Source organism: Malaclemys terrapin, chromosome 5 (assembly GCF_027887155.1).
Source record: "Malaclemys terrapin pileata isolate rMalTer1 chromosome 5, rMalTer1.hap1, whole genome shotgun sequence".
Lineage (NCBI taxonomy): Eukaryota > Metazoa > Chordata > Testudines > Emydidae > Malaclemys > Malaclemys terrapin.
In genome coordinates this window covers 110,780,467-110,802,560 of record NC_071509.1, presented here as the reverse complement: position 1 = coordinate 110,802,560, position 22,094 = coordinate 110,780,467, and the positions used below count along the sequence as shown (strand labels likewise).

The window sequence follows — 22,094 nt, the reverse complement described above, 5'->3', positions numbered from 1 at the left end:
CTTAATATTTTACTTTATAAGGTATGTAGGAAATAGAATTGTTCTTACTCAGAACAATGGTTACTGTGCCAAATTTGGAGAGTTAATTAATTAAGAAATAGTCCTTTAGCTTTAAGTGCAAATCTTAACACAACTATGGAATCACTACTGAAGTTTCTAATATGCACACATCACCTATGTGGAGATGTCTATGTGATAAACTGCAGAGCCATCTGATAAATTGCATTTATCTCCTGCACCTTTGACATACCTCACTACACTTTCTTAATTTATCTATCTCTAGGGGGACCCACTTCCAACCTTCTGAATATCTGAGTAGCCCCAATATTATCTATTTAAAAAAATAAACAAATAAATAAACTGCCAGCTAAATGTTTCCTCTTCCTCCTTTCCCTTCCTTCTCCTCAAAGAAAAAAAGTGAAAGTTTTTTCTAAAACTAAACTGATCCATGATGACTGTATTAAATCCCGGACCAGTGACAAGTATAAAAATATCTAATGACCTTGCAAAACTAGAGTTTAAAATGTTGGCGGGGGGTGGGGAGGGGAGGAGATTCCCTGCTTTCCAAAGGGGATATAAATTTTGTTTCTAGCCCTAGTAAGATTTCAGATATTGGAACTCAGTCATGATTTTTTTTTAAATATGGCGAAAGGCTATTTAGGATATTTCTTTAGACAGTTGGTAAATGTAGGAATTATAATTTAACTTTCCCTCTTCTTTAGGATGTGTCACAATCTAGCTTGTTTAGCCATCTAACTGCTGCATCATTGAGGGCAACGAGGTGTTGCAGTCAGTCCATTTTCCAGTCTTCTGATTGTGCACTCCACCATGTGTCTGATCATCTGCGTTGCTGCCCCGCACTCACCCTGTGAAGAGTGAGCTAAGCCAAATTTCTGAACTATGTCAGCCCCTTGGCCATTCCAGTCAGCAGCCCATTAAGACTAGTCCAGGATCTGCATCTGTGGCTGAAAACAGGTAGATGTTTGTTAGGGCTTCAGTCAGCATGCCTGACTCTCTATCTCAGAGTTGCTGCTACTCTGCAAGGACATAGCTGTTGGCCCTGATAAGCTACTGGTCATCTGAGATTGGCATTGGGCTGGCAGAAGTGGACATGAGTGTATGAACAGCTGCTGCAAAACCATGTCATGAAGTCAGTCATGGCGAGTTGTGGAGGGACATGTCTCTGCCTTCTTGTGGCATCCCCCAGTAGTGTCAAGTGAAATGAAAGGAGATAAAAGGTGGAACATAGGCTCATGTTCTAAGCCTGCACTTTCCCTCTGAGTCCTGTATAGCTGGACTCACGGTAACTAATGCCCACATTCAGCAAAGCACTTAAGCACATACTTAATTTTAGTATGTGCTTAAGTGCTTTGCTGAATAGAATTGGCCTCAAGCACAGGCCTAAAACTAGGTTTTGCCAACAAAGGGATTAATGTCATAATCCCAATAATAGTTTTAAAAATCCTTTCAATATTTCTACAATAGTTATTTATAGTATGTTACGTTTACAGAGTACATAATGCTGATACGTGGTATCAAGGTTTTATTGAGGTTGCTGGGGTTATTTACATAACTCACTCATTGCTCTGCCATTTGTATGCAGGCAAGCTTAGGTCAGTAAAGCCTTTTACAGCATACCATGCCATCTTGTGTTCCCCGCAAATAAAATGAATGTGCAATTAAAATAAAATACAATGGAGTTTTATGATGCAAACTTACTATATGAAAGTGTAAAAGCAACGTATGCAGGTGAAATTATAGAAGCCGAATAAGAAAACGCCTAAACCTGATGTTTGACAGCGTGGTGTGCTCTTGATATTCTGCAGTGGGTTGATGTATGTTCAGGGCTACATTAGGACAGAATACAGGAAAACAGCAATCAGCTATGTGAACTGCTGGCATTTACAAAGCTCTGTAATTGTGGCAGTGATATCAATATAGGAATTACTTGTCTTTTTTTTCTGTCAGATTGATAGCTTTTGGTGGTGACTGATTTAAGATTACAAAGCATATTTATAACTTTATAATATATTTATAATATTTATAAAAGGTTTTAATATTTTTACCAAAGAAGCACAAATCATTTTTATAACCTTTTGTATTTTGTTTTTTAAAATATTTAAAGATATGTAATATGTCACTACATTAAGGTTTAGAATTAAAAGCATTTTACTAGTAATAACCAATTTTAATTTTACTATGAGGATTTTGTTTTGTTTAGTCTATTTGTAAGGCATCTGAGTTCAGTAGAAGAGAACACAAACAATGTTCAAATATGACGACTTTAATAATAGACAGAGCTAACCACCTAATATTCTAATGGGAAATTGGAAAGGTGGCTTTTCCTATCTTTGCAGTAAGGTTTCAGATTTGATCCTCATCCCGCTCCCATTGACTTCAGGGGGCCAAGATCAGTTCCCTTGTGCATCGTAGACTTAAAGAATGTATAATTCATAATGCTTGTAGTTACTCATGCTAAAATAAGAGCATCCCAGTCTCATGCTTGGGGATGGAAACTGTTTGTCAAAGGGTCAAGAAGGATTTTTCCTCCAACCCACATCTGCCCAGAAACAGCATTTTAACTAGGTACTTTATGGTCTGCATTGCCTGCAGCTGAAGAACCCAGTACTGGTCTCTGCAATAGGAAGGATTAGGTACGGGAACAGATGGATCTGGGTAGATGGTATGGCAACACTAATGGTTCTAATTGATAAAATGTCTTGAAGAAATAGGACAAAGCTGGAGTTGTAGAGATCTAGCTGCAACACACTAAAAAGAACAAGAGGTGTAATGTGTGGCAGTGCTACTGTTGTCCCCTTCAATACAGGCTTCCTGAGCCGGCTGATGCATTTGATACCATTAGCCTTCATGTTGCACTGGTGCATTTATATTTCAACCTCCAGGTGGTAGTAGGTTGAATCAGAAAGCCCTCTGTTAAACTTGATGCACTAACGTGAAATCATTCCTCGTTCGGGTTTTTCAACAGTGAAGCTTTCACACCAAAACTGTCTAAAGACTATCTTCAAATATTGTGAACTTTCTTTCTTTTAGATTTGTAGTTGTCTGGTTGGCTATACATTTGCAGAACCAAAATGACATGTTTGCAAGTTCAGGAATACATGCAAGCATGTATACTTTTGATTTGAAGGTCTCTTGTCTAATAAGCTTGATCCAAAACCCACTGAAGCCTTCCCATTGATTTCAATGGGATTTGAACCAGGACAGATGAGGCAGTCTCTTGCATTTCAAAATCCATAAAGATTTATGGATTTGAAATGTCTCCTCAGAGCTTAACTTTATTAGTATCTTGCTGAATTAAAATGGCAATAGAAGCAGCCAGAAAAGGAAGTGGAAACGAAATGAGATGGACTGCTGCTTTCACATGCACTGCCTGCATATGGTACAGGTGCAATACTCAGAATAAAGCTTTGTGCTGCTGGAAGGAGCAAAGAAGTGGCTTGTCAAATACTTCTGCCTTGTGCTGTTTTTAAAAAGAAAAATCAAGAAAAACAGTCTATACGTGTTCAGGGGCCAGACTTCTAACTGGTTTAGATATTAAAGATACTTCAGCAACCTCAACTGACAGCCAAGAGGCAAAAGTATTTTGTCATGTATTTAAGTTATTTTAATGTGCAATTGCATTAAGTGCATGTTGTTTGCTACTGCTGTTCTCCTTCAGGTGAGCCTTTTGAGGAAAAACCCAACTAACTTTGTGCTTCTTGTACTCTACCTCAATCTTCATTACAAAGAGTGGATTGATGCATACGGTGTACTTCTCACAAATGAGTAAATCAAATTACTTGGATGCAAAAGTTTTGAGTTACTAGATAAAAGCTGGAAGTGCAAATGGACTTGTATAATGTAACCAGCCTCTTTTGATAGCTTGCGGATTTTAAGGGTGGAAAACACCATTTTAAACAATACAGGCCATGAATTTCACCCAGTAATTCTTCCATCAAGCCCAATAACTTAAGTGTCTCTCTAAAAGCTATAGTCTAGTTCAAGCCCAATCTTGATTTGATTTAAAGATTTCAATTCAAATTATTTTATTACTTTTATAGAACAATTCTCCACTGTTGACTCAATAGTGATCCTTTTAACTAAAGTAGACAGGCAATATACATAGTAATCTTAAGGTTCCTCTACACTAGAAATATCACCATGTTCTAACTCCACAGTACTCGTGACACAATTTGGCCTTGCTTTTATCAGGACAAGTCCAAACTAGATTATGTAACAGTATTAAAACCTTAGTGGGTATGTACTCCAGTTCCATTATATGGTTTGGTAGACCAAGTATGTTAACACCATAGTGTCCCAACATTTTATAAACACTGTCCTATAAAATGCCATATGTTCTAGTACAGCCAGGCCCTTTTGGCACCTCACACTAAATCTAGAAATGCAACACCTGTTATAGACAGGGCCTAAGTTTACATTAGAAACATTGGAAAAATTTTCCCCCACCATTGGAGAAGCTGTAGTGTAGATAAGCTGCTGTCTGAATGCAGTATTTCTCTGACATGAGGTTGAGGATGGTGTTGGCAGTCATTAGGCTGCCTGCACTTGGGCTTCCAAGTTTACTAGCACTGGTTCAGGTAAATTGGTGTTAATGGTGAAAAAAAATCACTAGTATGAAGGGGGCCTTAATGTCTAACTCTGTAGAATGCAGATTGTGGCACTGTCATCTGTTAAGTTTTTCTTTAGGCTTTGAACAACTGACCTGTAGTGCATTTCACTGACGGATCAAAGCTTTTGATAAGCATTGTGGGCTAGGTAAGAATTATTTATTGAAGACTGATAGATGAAACGGTGACACAGGGAAGTTGTGACTTATCCTGGGTGATGTAGTAGTAAAGACAGGAATAAAGATCACACCTTGAATCCAGTTCTGTGATTTAAACAGTGGACCCTGCTCCGTCCCTGGGACTTTCATATTGGGTAAAAGTGCATCATGAGCGTAAGAATTATCTGCAAGGGGCAAACTGTTTGGAGTCCTGAAATAAGGGTGTACTGTAAGTATCGCTGGCTAACCTCAACTGTGACTTAATTTGAAGACAGTCTAGGATTACTGCACAAATCAACTGATCTGTACTCCCTCCGGCCATCAGAATACAGACTATCTGCTTCTATAATGTTGGCTATTCTCTTTTTCCATACTCTTTGGAACAATTTTTTGTTCCTCTGACATGGCTACATCTTACATTATATTTTGTGCAGCAGGTCAGGGTGGAAGGATTGGTATGGCAAAAAGAAGAGTTAGTCAATTACACACATTAGGCCAAATCCTCAGCTGGTGTAAACTAAAATAGCTCCATTGAAGTCCATGGAGCTGTGTTATACCAGCTGAAGATCTGGCTCACTAAGTAGGACAAAAATAGGATTCCCTTCCTCCTCCCCCCCCCCCCCCCCCCCCGAAAAGCAGTCTTCATTCTTCCTTAAAAGCATCACCGCCTATAATAAAAGCAATGGAAAGATATATATCTGGCCCTTTACGAGTAGTATGTTTTTTATTACATCACGTTCATACTGAAAAGATTTAATTGTAAGATTGGGAGTGGTCATTGTGTTCAGATAAAAAGGCCTATTTACAAAGATGTTTACTTTACAGTTTTACACAAGACATGATTCTTCAGACCATACAAAGTATCAAATCACAGACCTAGGTCTAGCACTTGCCTGTAACTATAGGTTAAACCAAAAGGAAATCTACAGCCACCATTAGACTAAAAATGCCACAACGTACATAAAACATTGTGTCCTGCAATTACAAGTGTATAAATGACTTCACATCAGTCGTGATTTAATGGATTAGAGATTCTCTATACTTCTTTCTTCTTGAGTATTAGTGGACCCACATTATCGCCTGTCAATTCATTGTGTTTGTTGTGAGAGCCATCACAGACAGGGAACTGGAAAAGACAAGAATGATTAGTGTATTTACTGTACAGCTTTTGTGGTTAGTAAGAGTTCTGCAAGCAACTAAAACAAGTGATGGTCGTTTGTGTAGAGGATAATCCATATTGTTGGAATGAGATCAAGACTCCAACTCAAATGACAACAAAAAAGCCTATAGGTCAGAAATGCTCAGAGTGTAACTTAAGAACAGTGGTTCCCAAACTGGGGTTCGTGAAATGTTACAGGGGGTTCTTGGGGAAAAAATTCCCTAAAGGAGGACAGAGTTGTCCCTAGGAACCCCAGGCAGCAGCCTGGAGCCCCTGGACTTCCAAGAGCTAAGCAGCTCAAAGCAAGCATATCTATCACACTGAGGAGGATTCAAGACTCCTTATAAGAAATGGAAAGGGAGGTGGATATTTTTTTGCTGTTTTTAAAATTAAATAGGCAGCTAGTATTAGTTTTAAAAATTATTATGAAGAACAACTTTAAATGTTGTTGTAATGTGTTTTTGCCTGGACTGCTCAAGACCTGAATGCTTATGTAGGAAGAACTCCTCAGCTACGAAAGTGAGATCTTGGGAGAGTGTTGCTGTTTTCATAATGTAATAAAAATACTGTAATGATAAATAAATTAATAATGTGTAATAAGCATGTCATAAAAACAAATTTTATATTTCCAAGATCCGTGCTTTTATAATTTTATACTCAGGTAAAGGAGAAAATCCCTGGAAATATTCATTTTTAGGAGGGGGTTCGTGAGACTTGACATTTTAGTGAAAGGGGTTCACAGGTTGTTAAAGTTTGGGAACCACTGCTTAAGAACCAAATGCAACACATCCTCCCCTAAATGAGAGCTGTTGCCACTCCTTCCATGAAGCTAAAGGATAAGGGACAATGTGACCCAGCTGCAGATTTGATTCTGACCAATAAGTAGCAATTAATCTTAATTTCTCAGAGGAGATAGGGATACAAGATTATGATTGTGTTGTATATTTAATAGACAAGTTAAAAGTCCTTTCACTTCCAGCCAGTTAACAAAGTAGCTCTCAGAATTAAAGTCTGGGCAGCTTTAGACTAGATACCCTTTTTCTGCACAGTACAGGAACTCCTCACTTAACGTTGTAGTTATGTTCCTGAAAAATGCAACTTTAAGTGAAACAATGTTAAACGAATCCAATTGTCCCGTAAGATTTAATGTAAATGCGGGAGGTTAGGTTCCAAGGAAATTTTTTTGGGGCAGACAAAAGGCATTATACTGGATACTGTACAGTACTGTACTGTGGTTGGGAAGTGCCCCTGGCTTATCCCACACAGACACAGCCTGCTGCAGGCAAAGACACTAGAAAGCACCTTTGCAGCAGCAGCGGCAGCTTCCCCCGAGAACAGGCTCGGATTTTGCCGGGAATGCTCCAGGCCCTCCTCTTCCTGTCCCCGCTCCACTCCAGGCCGCCCTCTTCCCACCCCCCACCCCCCTTCCCACTCTCACTCCACCTCCTCTCTGGAGCACGCCACATCCCTCCTCCCACAAAGTCCTAAGCGCTGCCAAACAGCCTTAGGATTTTCTGGGAGGGAGGGGAAGGAGTGGAGACACAGGGCTTCCCTATTCCTCCCCCTCCCTCCCAGCACTTCGTGCTTAGGACTTTCTGGGAGGGAGGGGCAGGAGCGGGGAAGCCCTGCATCTCCGCTCCTCCCCCTCCCTCCCAGAAAGTCCTAAGCGCCGCCAAACAGTTGGTGGTGGGGGGTGCGGCGGAGGCAGAGAAGCGGAACTTGTGCAATGCTCCCTTATAATGTCGTTTGGCTGCCTACTTGTAAGATTCTGTGGAAGAGCAACGACGTTACAAGGGAGCATTGCACAACTTTAAACGAGCAAGTTCCCTAATTGAGCAGGGATGTAACGCTGAAACAATGTTAAGTGGGACAACGTTAAATGAGGAGTTATTGTATACATACCCATTTAAATGTGCCAAAGACAGCATGTTGCATCAGGGTGGAGTTTAAGAGCATTTTACAAAGAATTTTTTTTTAAGTTTGCTGCTATTGTTCTTTTCCAACATCCTAGCAATCCCTATCTTCCCTATATGGCACTGGTCAGTCAGAAGACTGCTGCTGCTGAGGAATTAAACTCCATACAGAAGCATAAAGCATTAAGAACATTTGTTCCGAGCTACAAAATGTATTTAAAAAAAAAAATAAAGCTTTCTCCATGACAAAATAGCCCAATGGAGGAGCAGCTAAATCCAGAGGCACCCAATGTACTTTAAGGTTCATTCCAGAGCTGGTCAAGTTTTGATGAAACCTTTTCCCCCCGCATCCCCATTGGAAAATGCTGTTTCATTTAAACGTTTTGTATAAAAGGATCTGTTTTAACAAAACATTCCATTGGGAAAGTTTCATAGGTCCAGGACTGTGCACAGTACAGACCATCATGTGGCTTGTAGGTTTCTAAGCTCTCCTGCATAGGTTTAGAGTGGAGAAAAAGAACTGCACAACTCTTAGAGAACCCATGAACCTGTCCAGCCTCAGGGTGGGAGTAATGTGCTCCAATTCACAGAAAGCAGAACTGACAATAAGAAGTTAACTGCATAGCCCTATGGCGTTGCTATAAAGCACCTTACCGTCTTAGAACGCCAACACCTGCAGTAAGCTGCTTTAGTGAGGCACAGATCTTCAATGTTTATTTCATTTACTACTTTGGGATTTTCCTTCTGGATCTTGAGGTTAATCAAGCTATCCTTCTGCTGTTTCTTCTTGGGGAGGAATGGACGAAGAGCCAGGTATCCAAGTAGTGCCAGGACACCCAGGAACGGCAATAACCGCAGCCATTCTGAAACTAAAGAACACACTAGACTTATATAGAGCACTAGGGTTGTGAACTGATTTCAGCATCAGTTACACTCAAATGGCACAGAAGCAGCTCTTCCTATTTGATTTAGAATGAGTAGGGCATGGAGGCTAACAGATGGAGTGGACTAGTGAAGAGAGACTGGAAAATAGAGGAGGTGCACATAGGTTTCTGGAGACAGAACAAAGGGTAAACTCCTGGCTCCAGAGAAGTCCAGAGCAAAACTCCCATTGATCTCAATGGGGCCAGATTCTCACTCATAGTTTAAGACTGATGCAGTAGAGGAAGGGGAAATCAGCGTAGAGATCCAAACCATGATTCACACTAAACAAAGGCTCCCTAATGCTTTACCTGCTCACTCAAATTACCTTTTGGATCATTTTCTAACAAATATAAGAGGAACTGCTAACAACATGTGTTGTTTGTTAGAAAACGGCCAGAGGCTAATTTGAGTGAGCATTCTTAAGGGTTCTTCTTTGAGTGTGAATCCTATTTTGGATCTCTCCATTGATTCCTCTTCTACACTGCATCAGGCTTAAACTTCTACATACATGTGCATGTATAGGTTAAGGTTGCCTAAGATTTCCTATCACCCTGTGTTTTCAATTACTTATAACTTCAGCAAATTTTAACCATTGGGTCTGAAGTTTTTCCATGGCTGGTGTTATCTTCAGGTTGAAATCTTAAAAAAAATCAGTGGAAATGGTACAACCATTTCTAAGAAGGAAGTTAATGGGGGGAAAAAAGTCGTTTTGCCAATGTTTATTTATTTTTATTTTTTTTAAGAGCTCGAGGGCCTCAAGACTTTGGAGCAGGATATTACCATTTGGCAGACAGAGGCTCTTGAAACCAGACAGGTCTCTTTTGCTGTCCCCACGAAAACCCATCTGGATTTGGCCAAGTAAACATATATAAGCCACAGAAAATTGCCACTTGAGCATACACTGAAGAACTTGTTTTAAGTTTCCTCAGTATTCTATTTGCGCTAAGTATGCTCTCAAGACCCACTTCCCCTCTTGCATCATTCTAAAGCATCCACGTATACCAGTAAAATGGGGGTATATATTAACCTTTACAAGACATATACAGGAGCAGAGCCTCAAGTGGTGTAAATTGTCATTGCTCCATTGACTTCAATAGAACCTGCTAAGGTGCTTCCCCTCAGACTCTGATGAAATGAGCTATGCGGAAGCAGAATATTAATTCTTGGTTGTTATTTGGATTTACACTTTAATCCTCAAAGAGGGAAGTACGCTTAAAATATTTTTTTAAATAAAGAGAATTTTTGAATAGGCTGGTCATGGAGCCCAAACTATTACATAAACTCCTTGTAAAAGAAGACAGTACCCAATTATCTTGCTGTTTGCATTCAAACCAAGTTCCTCTTTAAATGGGCTTAGGGCCAAAATATAGCTAGATGTGTTCTACAGTTTGTGTTTCAAGATTAAAAGAAGGGAAATGTAATATAGCAAACCGAAGATGAGAAGTATTTTTTGTCCTAAAAGCTTCAAGTAACCCAAAAAGATGCAGCAGGTTTTTTTATTCTGTACAACAGGGTTGCATTTGTGGTAAACAGATTATTAAAAGAAAAGAACATGCATATGTACTTTCACAACTCCGAATGCCATGCCTCTTCTGAAATGAATTCTGTTTGGGAAAGTATGTAACAATGAAAGTGCTGCATGGTGATATTTATTCACTCTTTATTCATTTCTTAGCCTTTGAAGTAAAAGCCCTCCTTAATGTATGCTACCTAGGAGAATGACAATGAGCATTTAAAGTACCACGGCTTGTGTGAAAGAGGCATATAAACTGCCAAAGGGAGAAGTACCCAACTTCAGTATAGAATTTTGACTGGAAGCACAGTCTTTCTGCACTCCAACTGCAAGAGTCACTCTTAGTTTGCTTTCTCATAGAATTTGCTAACATCAGCTCCTGCAATACTATCTAGAAATTTCTGTTACCTCTGACTTTTCCCATTGTCCCACACTCAAAAAAACTTTTGAGTTCTCCACAGTACTAAATTCTGAAGTATTCACGGTAATATCTGTAAATGTTGTAGAGTATTATATGTCCTAGACACCAGTTGCTGATAGCTTGTCTGTTCTTGTCATTAGCATCAGTGACAGCTATGAGAAGTCTTGAGTACCCTCATTTTGCAGGGAAATCGGCAGAAAAACTGAGTGAATCTTTGTTTAAAATCCAAATTTGCATTAATATTTCAGTAGAGAAGTCTTTCCAGTCAGCTTGTCCAGAGCTGAATTGCATCAGAAGGTCTAATCCTGCAAGGTGTAGAGCATCCAATTCTGACTGACCCAGTGGGAGTTGGGTGCCCAGAACCTCAAAGGACTGGGCTCAGAGTATGTATGGCAAGAACCAATGACCTAGCTGGAGAAGCAAACCTCTCAAGTGTATCTAATTAAAGTAGGGTGACCAGATGTCCCGATTTTATAGGGACAGTCCCGATTTTGGGGGGCTTTTTCTTATATAGGTACCTATTACCCCCCACCTGCGTCCCGATTTTTCACACTTGCTATCTGGTCACCCTAGATTAAAGTAGTGGTACCTTGTGGACTCAACCACTGTTCCAGGATAATCTGGCATAACCTCCTCTATTCTTTCAATCGCCAATAGCAGAAACAATGCATCCTGAAAATAAGGTCTCAAGAACTTTCTTAGGAAGTAAGTGATCCTGTGGTCAGGTTTTGCAGATAGGAATTATGCCTTAACCATGTTGTGTGCTGACACAGCAGGTGTTACACATACGACACAATGCTGTATGGAAAGCTTTTGTTCCAGCACATGAAGATTCGGAAATCAAACCACCACTTAAAGGATTTTAATACATTTTTTAACTTGTGAAGGTACATTTAGTGAGAATGCAATTAACATAAGAAAAGATTCTCTCCCCTGAAATAATTTTTCAAGTCACATATTCAGTAGACCCACTAGCAGAGAAGGTGAGTTACCTGGCCTCCCCAAATCTGTAAGATCTTCTCAGAGCTCCAAGACAGATAAGATGCACACTTGGGAGCACTACAGACCAAAGTAGGGCACTTACAAAACATGTAGCACACTTAATAAGACTAAACACACAGGGAGAAGAAGGGCCTCATCTAAAAATACCATTAGAATCAAATGGCATTAAATAGATTTTTGAATAGTGATTGACATCTTAACATAGCACGGAGAACCTCAAGCCAAGCTCAAAGACATAATAGCTGATCTGGTAGGCATGACTGAGGAACAAAGTCTCAGCCCACCTGGGTACAAACCCACAGAGAGGAGAAACAGAGAGAAGACAAGTAACAACCAGAATAGGAAGCCGTTATTTATTATTTGTACTGTGGTAGCAAAATGCACAGGGTTTTTAGCTTCACTAGCCAATGACTTCTGCAGTATATTTACATGGGACCTGGAGGCTTTCCAGCGAATCAAAACAAAGTTGACTCATGATACAAAATATTGCCACAGAACTTCCACGGGGATACCCTTTGATATGGCTTGAAAAATTGACATTTCAAATTTGAGCTCATGCAAATAATGTCTTTCTGAGCCTACAAACAGCTCCCCTGCCTCTGTGGCTACACCTAGCTTTCTGAAGCAGATCCAACAAAATTAACAAAATTCTGCTTACTGATGCTATGCGGAATTCTGTGGACAACACAAACATAAGAATCAAGCCAATTTCACAGTGCTATTGCTTGGGAATGCTGAGCATCAGGGCAAATCACTGGAGCTATTTCTGAGGGCACCCAAAAATAGAGGGTGGGAAAGGGGTAGAGTAACAAAGACAAATCTCTGTACCTCAAAAGAACACAAGAGAAGGGAAGGAAGAGAGTGAGTCAATCAGTGAGTCAATCAGAAAGGGGTGAGTCTTCAAACTTACACTTCTACTAACCAATGACCAATCCAAAAAGTGGAGTCCCTGGAGAGTGTCTAGGAGTAACTCTCGCCCAAGAAGCTGGGGCATAGGCCTCTTACCAGGGTGTTGCCCCTCTCCCTATTTTTCCCCTTGCCAGTTTCTGGGAAGTAGATGTCCACTCATTTTTTTCCATACTCACACTTTAAGTTCCCTGATAGTAACAAGACCTTTATTAGATGTAAACAGAAAGGGAACCCTGACAGTGACAGCCTAATTCAAGTGAATGGCCACAGCGTACATTGAAGCTTCCTGCAGCTGATATTCTGTCCTCTCCCTCTCATTTGGAAAAGAAAAAAAAATCAGGTGGAAGGAGTTTGTCAGCTAGAGTGGTTCTTTAATACAAAACTGATGTTCATAGAAAAACTGAGCAGTAGAGGTAGCTTTGTTGCATTTTTTAATTACTTTCTAATATCAGCGACAAAGAGTCCTGTGGCACCTTATAGAGTAACAGAAGTATTGGAGCATAAGCTTTCGTAGGTGAATACGTCTGACGAAGTGGGTATTCACCCATGAAAGCTTATGCTCCAATACTTCTGTTAGTCTATAAGGTGCCACAGGACTCTGTCACTTTTTACAGATCCAGACTAACATGTCTACCCCTCTGATACTTTCTAATATCAGTTTCAAAAACTAAATTATGTATGCACTTGTAGGTGCTTACTTACTACTGTAATTATTACACCACTTTCTATTCCAACTGGCTACAGAGCAGCTCATCAGTAAGTTAAAACACTAAATGTGTATGAACGATCCACCATTCAGCATGCAACGTGCTATTGCATTAGGATTTTCAGTGACTCCAGGCTCTATGCAAATTCAGAAGTTACTTCCTGAATTACATTCTCCTCAAAGTTAACTAGCAGGGGGCTTTTTCTAACAGATGATTGTACTGCTTCCTGTTTTTACAGATTCAGTCAACGAGTTCTCACTTCCACGCACTCTAAACACAAAAAAACTCTAATTTCAGATTCCCACTAGATAACTCGGCAAGTTAGGTGGAGCAGGAAGAACAGATAGTCCTGTCAGTGTTGGATCACAGTTTAATAAATTAAGAAACCCCAAATCCCCTATTAGATCCACATGCAGCTTGTCACACTACTATGTAAGATGACAAGGTCAGAGATTCACTCAAGTGGTCTGTGGAGGCTACTTCTCAATGTGCCCCTGCCTTCTCTATTCCCTCCCCATCACCCCACACACTCTTTCACAGCAACTACAGGAGCATATATTCTGAACAGAGGTGGCTCAAACATTTGTAAGAGAGGCTTCATAAAAGTGGCCTCTTCCTGTATGGGATTCTGCTTAGGTTACTAACATTGTACCTGTGGCCCTCCACTGAAAAATTAAAATATAATCAGCATGTAATTCCTACAGGGAATTTGACGTTTATCTTACCTCACTCATGAACATGTCATTTTGATGTACAGATAAAGGTTGTCTATATATTGTATATATTTATACTGCCAGCATAAAAAGCATGATCATCATGAGACAGTACTGTACATTTCAGCATGACAGATGTGAACAAACACACAGGAATGGGGGGGGAAGAGGCAGCCACGGCAAGAAAGTAAGAGGTAGAGACTTTTGAACATTAAGGGTGTGACAATACTAGAAGGAAGTGTCTGAAACCCAATTCCAAACATTGTTCCCTTCCTCCCTGCTAACCCTTGATGCTTGTACTTTCGGTGAATTGTGGTTCTGTATATTGTATTGAGTATAGTTTGTCCTGTCAACATAAGCCATCAGAGAGTGGCCATGACTGACATCAGATCTCAAAAAATGGTTCAGTTTCTAGCATAGAGGGGGCCCAGGATTTTTATCAACCAGTATGTAAGATGCTGCTCTCCACCCTGTGTTTTCCCCCTCTTTCTCTGTGATTGATAAGGTAAGAGCTTTTACTTGGAAACAGTTTTTCCTAATTAAACTTAGGGATGCAAAAGAAGAAAAGTTCTAATAGCCAAATATTATTTTAGGGCCAACCCTGATTCTGGAATCAGGCTTGCTTTTGCTTGAGACTACAAGATCGACACTCAAACAAATGTGTGCTCAGTGAGTATGGTGCATAGCACAGGTCCCGGATCCTTGATTGATGGCCAAGTAGATGCTCACTCAGTACAAATAATATTTTTAAATTACTTCCCTTCTTTCACAGCCAGGAAACAAACTAAATCAAAGTTTGTAAATTTTCATTTGAGGCTGCCAAAGAACATTCATTCTCTTTCATTTATAGTAGTAAATATTAGTAATAAATAAAATTTTAACTGTACACTTCTGTGCTGTATAGTCATCTTTCATTGACCATAATTCATTTGATATGTTCTATAATATCTCCTTCCTTGTCTTGAATTTGAGCTGTTACTGTGTGAATACTTTGAGTTACACTGCATAATATTCAAGGCAATGATCTTGTCTACAAATGTTTTGTAAAATGGTAAACACACCTACAACAATTATATAAATGTTGTGATTTTATTATTGTAGTACCTACAATGCTAACAACTAATCACTAGTGCCTACTAGCTACCAGTGCTAGCCGCTTCCCAGACATTCAAGATGGGACAAACCCTTCTCCTAGGTGCTCATGACTTAAGGACAGACAGAAAAGTAGGCAGGTTAGGGACAAGAGAACAACAAACAGGGACTGTAATACAATACAAAGAGTAGCAAATGTCCTAGAAAATGCTTGTATATTTAATCTGCTTTGTACAAAATATGGTTGTATTAGTATACTGTAATCTTTTAGTTCTTAATCAGTAACTTATTGAATTACAGCTGCCACAGTGCTTAGAGCAGGCACTGTCCAGAACATATAGTTTCCTGGATTGTAGAATTTAACTATTCTGGTTTGCTGTTGGATTGTAAAGTGGTACAACTTCCTAGTGCAGACAAGTCCTTAGTCTCCAACTCCCTTCAGGAGGAAAAATTCAACAAAAGAAGAAATATTTCAAGAAGTAACCAGATGTCTGTTTCACACTTCAAGGGGTTATTTTTTCAAGAGTTAGGGAAACACTTCGAAGGTGTCTTTTTAAATGAGCTCTAGTCAAAAAGCAGCATCTGCTAAAAATTAAGTGAAAATTCCTGCTGATTACTCAGTTCAAGAGCAGTTTTGGCACCATATAACCCCTGATTTGGCTGTATTCTTGTTGAGCGACTTTTTGGAAGAAGCAGGCAAACTTGTCCCATCATTAAATGATTCCATAAAGCAATGTAGTAGAGTGTGTTGCTGTATAAATTTAGTACTTCAAAACTTATTATTCAACATGCCCACATTACAGCTGCTGTTTGAATAACTTAAGGTTCTTGCCATTTGATCTAGGCGGGCAGACCCTTTTGCCCACGTGCAGCGCCACTGAAGTGAATGTAACTTTACAAGGTTAAAAGGATTTGTCAGCACAGATCAGAGCCAAAGACTTTAAAAGCATGTCAGGAAACCAAGGGTATGTCTTCACTACCGGCTGAATTGACGGGCAGCGATCAATCCAGTGGGGATCGATTTATCGCGTCTAGTCTAGCAATGTCATACTATCAATCATGTGCTGTTAGGTCAAGCTGCTGCTAAGAAAAAAAAAGGGGGCTGTGAGCCAAGAGAATATTATTTCAAGGAGGATGCTCTTGAAAAAGACTCATTAAGTTTGTTGTGTGCCATAACACTGAAATACTTCAATCTTGCACCCATAGCATTCTTGGCTGTTTTTCTCAATGTAGTGCTATCAACATGATGCATACATTACATCTTAGAGAAAAGACATTTAAGTGTGACAATGGACACCAGCCTATTAAATACTGCAGAAATGAATCTTGTGTCCAGATTTGGAATGTTAGCCATGTATTTCTGACTGCATTTTGTATCTGCATCCATACTTTCACTATACTTGATTGTTCAAGTGTTCATTAAATCAGTAAGTACCAGAGCCAGTGAACGTACAGGACTTCTGGAATTTTTCAGCTAAGAAATTGTCACCAAATTCCTATAGCAATCACAAAGCAGTTTCCATTCTAATCCCCTCTTCTACCTATGTTTATTAGTTTCTGAAACATTCACCTTTGGGACTGACATGTCACATGACTGGCCCCTCCCAGAGGTGATAAATTATTGTATTCTAAGTTTCAAATCAATTAGCTGAAAGGATTTTGTTTAGGGTAAACAGCTCCCCTCCGCACCTCACTCTTAAAAAAAGTTTTGATTACCTTTTTCAGAATAACTCACATGACTGAAGCTTGAAACTTCAAAGTTGGTATGCTAACTGACCTTAGTGACCAGTAAGTACTTTGCTAAGTTTTTAAAAGCTCATGTTTAATAATTATAATGTTTGAAACTGCAGGATTGAGCACTAAAAGTAGTGTATTCCCTTATGCTGTCAGTTGTGCACTTAAAGATAGATGTGGTGTGTATGAATATACAGGTAGACTTCATACCTCCTCAGTTACATAAATGTATGAGCTCAGATGGCTGAAGCAAGAAGACACTAAGGCCATGTTTACACTAGTGAGCTTACAGCAGCACAGCTGTACGGATGCAGCTGTGCCACAGTAAGATCGCTCGTGTAGCTGCTCTATCCCGATGGGCGAGAGCTCTCCCATCGGCATAATTAAACCACCTCCAACAAGTGGACCTTTTAAAGGACCTTTTACCCTGCCAGAGCAATGATTCTTATATTTAATTTTTTTTATGTCCCCAAACAAACCATGCTAGCTAAAACAATATGATACTTGAGGTCCTATCCACACTACAACTGCATCTAGAAACCGGTTCAAATAGTTCTGATTTGTAACATAGTTGGGATCTTAATGGGACACAAACGTGAAAAATCACAATTCTGTTGGAAAACATAATTGTAGTAGGTACAAAATTAGGAGGGGAAAAATCTCTCTTTTTTCAGTTAGTTCACTTTGTGCAATTGACAGCACTTTGTATGGTTATTTTCCCTATTTCCCTTGCTAAGGAGACACTTATAAAAAAAAAAAAAGTCACCAGGGGAGCAGAAAATCCTTTCCATAACATTTTAAAGAAATACTTTTTTTAAAAAAAAGTAACATACTATTTAAAGGGTGCTCTGTTAAACAGTTGTTTTTAAGATTTTTTTTTTTTTTTTTTTTTTTCCAAAGTTTTCTGTGTTCAGCAACTGCATTAGGCTAGTTACAGAACCAAGTTAACCAGGTCCCCTAACTTGGTTGTAAATGAACTACAGATGGAGCCTTAAAAACAGCCTGAGAAGTAAATGAAAATCAGTCAAAATATAAAGGGCCTCAGTGTAAATGAAAATCAGGCACAAAGTCTGTTAGTTGATATTGCTAAAGTAGGTTCAGTTTAACACTGGTTTAAGAATCTTTGCCTGGTAATTATAGAACAGATAAAAACTTGTTAAGCCTGTTTTTGACATTTTTTGAACCTAATGTGTGTGTGGTTTTTTTTAAGGTTAAAAGTGCAAGTCTTATATTTAACAATTATAAAGTGATTAATTAGTCCAGGCTGAACTGTGATTATAATCTGAACTGAGGGAGAGCTGCTAAAGTGATGTGTAAGATTTCAAAGTATAGTTACAGTTGGAAAAGACCTGTAAAACAACATCCACCCCCTTCTTACTCAAAAGAACTACTCTCTGCAAGTCTTCAAGTCATGGCTCATGATAAAACTTGCTTTCTGTCCTATGAGCCAGGCAGAGCCCATGTAGCTATAGAGAAGCAAGCTGGAGTCTATTCTGCCACAGGCATCATCAGATTTATTAGCCACTTTCAGACTGCAAAATCTTTTGCTGGAGGTAATATTAGAGGCATAGAGAACACAACTTGATCCAGGGAAGAGGCTGCAGCGCTGGGCTGGCAGTCCACAGAATCATTCTTAAGACTTGTAGGAACAACTCGCACTAGATCTGGGGGAAGTAATATTTTGCAAGAGTAAATATTTTACCGCTGGCAGTTATTTTATTTTAGCCACAGACTTGCTTCTCTGTCTGCCACTGTGAAGCAAACAAGGCAGAAGTGCAGGCACCCCCTTAAGTCAAGGGAAACTAAGGCACACAAAGCCAAATTTTCACCCACCAGCAGGAGAGGGCACTGAGATCAGCAACTCTCTTGCCGGTTATGTTAGCTGCCTCACTTCCTCCTTCCGGACACCCATCAGGGGCAAGAAAGGGGAGCTCTAGGGGAAAGGCAGGGGAGGTGTGGGAGGGGAAAGCAATGGGATAGGGAGGAAGTGAATGGGATGGAGAGGCCAGGGGGAAGACTGGGGGCTCAGCGGGAGTGGCAAGGAATAGGATGGGACGCCAGGAAAGTGGGGGGGGGGGGGGGAGGAATAGGCTAAAGGGCTAGGGGAAGGCTGAGAGATGATGGCACAGGAATTGGATAGGGCACTGGGAGGGGAAGGGATGAGGTGGGGGATGCCGGGGAAGTGGGGGAGAGGAAGGAATAGGCTGAGAGGAAGGCTGAGAGGTGGGGGCACAGGAATTGGATGGGGCGCTGGGAAGGGATGAGGTGTGTGTGGGGGGAAGGAATAGGCTGAGGGGCTGGGGGAAGGCCGAGAGGTGATGGCACAGGAACTGGATGGGGCGCTGGGAAGGGATGAGGTGTGTGTGGGGGGGAAGGAATAGGCTGAGGGGCTGGGGGAAGGCCGAGAGGTGATGGCACAGGAATTGGATGGGGCGCTGGGAAGGGATGAGGTGTGTGTGGGGGGGAAGGAATAGGCTGAGGGGCTGGGGGAAGGCCGAGAGGTGATGGCACAGGAACTGGATGGGGCGCTGGGAAGGGAAGGGATGAGGTGGGAAGGGAAGGAATAGGCTGAGGGGCTGGGGGAAGGCCGAGAGGTGGGGGCACAGGAACTGGATGGGGCGCTGGGAGGGGAAGGGATGCGGGGGGGGACGCCGGGGAAGTGGGGGAGAGGAAGGAATAGGCTGAGAGGAAGGCCGAGAGGGGAGGAGGGGAGGGAATAGGGGAAGGCTGGATCCTGGCGGCGCTAGCAGAGGGGGCCTAGCCCGCGGTACCTGTCAGCCTGATGAAGCCGCTGATGCTCTCGGGCAAGGGCAGGCGCTTGAGGTAGGCAGGCAGCTGCACTTTGATGATGCGAGCTAAGCTTTCCAGCGGCATGGCGACGTGGGCGGAGGGGCGCTACTCGGCGGCCTCCCCGCCCGCTCCCTTGTCATGCCACAACGGTGCCCTTCCTCCAACGGGGGGGGGAGCGGGCTTTCTGCTACTGAGCATGTGCGGACGGCGCGGGCCATTGCGCGTGGGCACTGGGCCCATGAAGCGCCTGCCCTTAGCGCTCAGGGCTGGGCGTGCTTCTCTTGTTCCCGCGTGTCGGGGGCTCGGGCTGGCGCCGGGCCTGGTTCTGAGCCCCGCGCGCTGTAGGGTCCTGCGGTGACGTAGTGGGTCGGGACCCGCGGAGCGTTAAGCGCACGAGCGAGGCTGTGCTTGTGGGCTACCCGCCTGCATACAGCGTTTGCAGCCGGACTGCGGCCCGACGTGGGGCTGGGATGGGCGCGGGTGTGAGCTCACCGAGAGCGCGAGCTCCGGGCGCCGCCCCGGGGAAGGCCTCGCAGAGGACAGCGGGCTTTCGCCGCGGGGCGGGGCGGGGCTGGAGGCGTTCAGGGAGGGCAGAAATGCCACCCCAATTCCCCAGATCACGGAACTGGATCGACACAGTTGTGCAGAATATTGCAGGGGGTTAAACTGTAACATAAGCAAAGGTCTGGAAGGTGAATGAAGCAGATTCTGTTAGTAAAGTGGGTGTTAAAATGCGAAAAGAGGCCAAAGTAGAAAGGGAATAGGCATGGTGAGGTAATAACATTATTTTATAAAATTACAAAACAGGTGAATGTAAAGACATAGTTAAGAGCAGTGATATAGTAAGATAAAAACCGAACATACGGAGAAAATGCAATTCAGACAAACCTGCCATCACCCTGATCTCACGGCTTCTATGTGCCGGTCCTTCCTCCCACCCTTTGTTTTTCTTTTTTTTTCCCTTCTATGTTTCACTGTAGGAACAATGTCTTCCTGTGGGATTGTATAGTGCTTAGCACAACTCCAGTTCTGATTAGGGCTTTAGGTTCATTCTGACAGAGAAAATTGCCTCTACAGAACTAGTGAAAAAAATTCAAGCATGCAGCCCTTTAGGACCAATCCATCTTATCCTTTATATGACCCTCTTTGTCATGGGGACCCACCCTATTAGGGATACGATGAAACTTTGTGTATGTAAACGCCTCATGGGCTAATGCCACGTGGCATGGAGTGTGACATCTTCATAAGGGCTGAGAGCTTTGCTTTGATAATTTGATATCCCTGGGGAGAATTAGGATGTCCTTCCTACTTGTCCCTTAACACGGCTACTCCCTGATACTTGACTTCCCTCCTGCTGTTTAACAGAAAACCTCCTCCCTCCACTATTCCCCTAACTCTCTTACCACAAACACACACACCAGTTCTGAACAAATTATTTGTGTTTCATACGTCCACATCCCAAGAACTGGCAAAGCAAAGCAGGTTGGGGTGAGGGAGGGGAGTGCGATGAAATGGGGGCCTTGAATTGGGAGACCCAGATTTGGTTGAACTGATCCTAGTCATTTAGTCCTTGTCTTGAGTAGGATTTAAAAGTGTGATGTTGATCTAACTAACACACTTCAAAAACTCCAGTCAAGACAAGGCATGTTGTACTTTCCAGTTCATATTAGGCTATGTCTTCACTAGCAACGTTAAAGTGCTGTAAAAAATCCACCTCAATGAGGGGAGTAGCTCCCAGCCCTGGTGCACTGTCTACACTGCCACTTTACAGCGCTGAAACTTGCAGCGCTCAGGAGCGTGTTTTTTCACACCCCTGAGCGAGAAAGTTGCAGCTCTGTAAAGAGCCAGTGTAGACATGGGTGTGAAAAAACACCCCCCTGAGCGCTGCAAGTTTCAGTGCTGTAACGTGCCAGTGTAGACAGTGTACCAGCGGTGAGAGCTGTGCTCCCATCACTGGGACCTACACCCCTTGTGGAGTTGTTTTTTTGAGAACACTGGGAGAGCTCTCTTCCAGCACTGTGCTACGACTACACAAGCCACGTTAAAGCAGCAACGCTGTAACATTGCCAGCGTAGACAAGCCCTTAGACTATTCAAGTTAAACCCTCGGCACCTCCTTGCGATTTAACTTGATTAGGTTAGCAGGTACTAAAGTACAATCTATCTTGTCTTGCCTAGGGTTTTACTAGGGCTAATATTATCTAACATCGCACCTTTAAATCCTATTCAAGATTAGGGTGACCAGACGTCCCGATTTTATCGGGACTGTCCCGATATTTCCTTGTTTGTCCCGCATCCCAACCGATGTGCGGTCGGGACACTGGACAAACAAGGAAATGCTCCAGAGCCCAGAAGTGCCCCGCCCCTGCCCTGACTCCACCCTCTCCTCCCCCAATTGGCTCCCTCCCTGAATCCCCGCCTCTTCCCCAGGC

At 41.9% G+C, this 22,094-nt stretch overlaps 1 protein-coding gene across 1 annotated transcript; it reads right to left on the bottom strand.

Annotated features, from left to right (window-relative positions):
* Positions 1–5,481: 5,481 nt before the first annotated feature.
* CISD2 (CDGSH iron sulfur domain 2) lies at positions 5,482–19,840 on the bottom strand. Its single transcript, XM_054029573.1, has 3 exons — positions 19,645–19,840; positions 8,513–8,727; positions 5,482–5,912 (listed from the first exon to the last, which is right to left on the bottom strand). The coding sequence occupies exons 1-3, from the start codon at positions 19,745–19,747 to the stop codon at positions 5,823–5,825; spliced, it is 408 nt and encodes a 135-aa protein (XP_053885548.1). The 5' UTR covers positions 19,748–19,840; the 3' UTR covers positions 5,482–5,822.
* Positions 19,841–22,094: the final 2,254 nt, after the last annotated feature.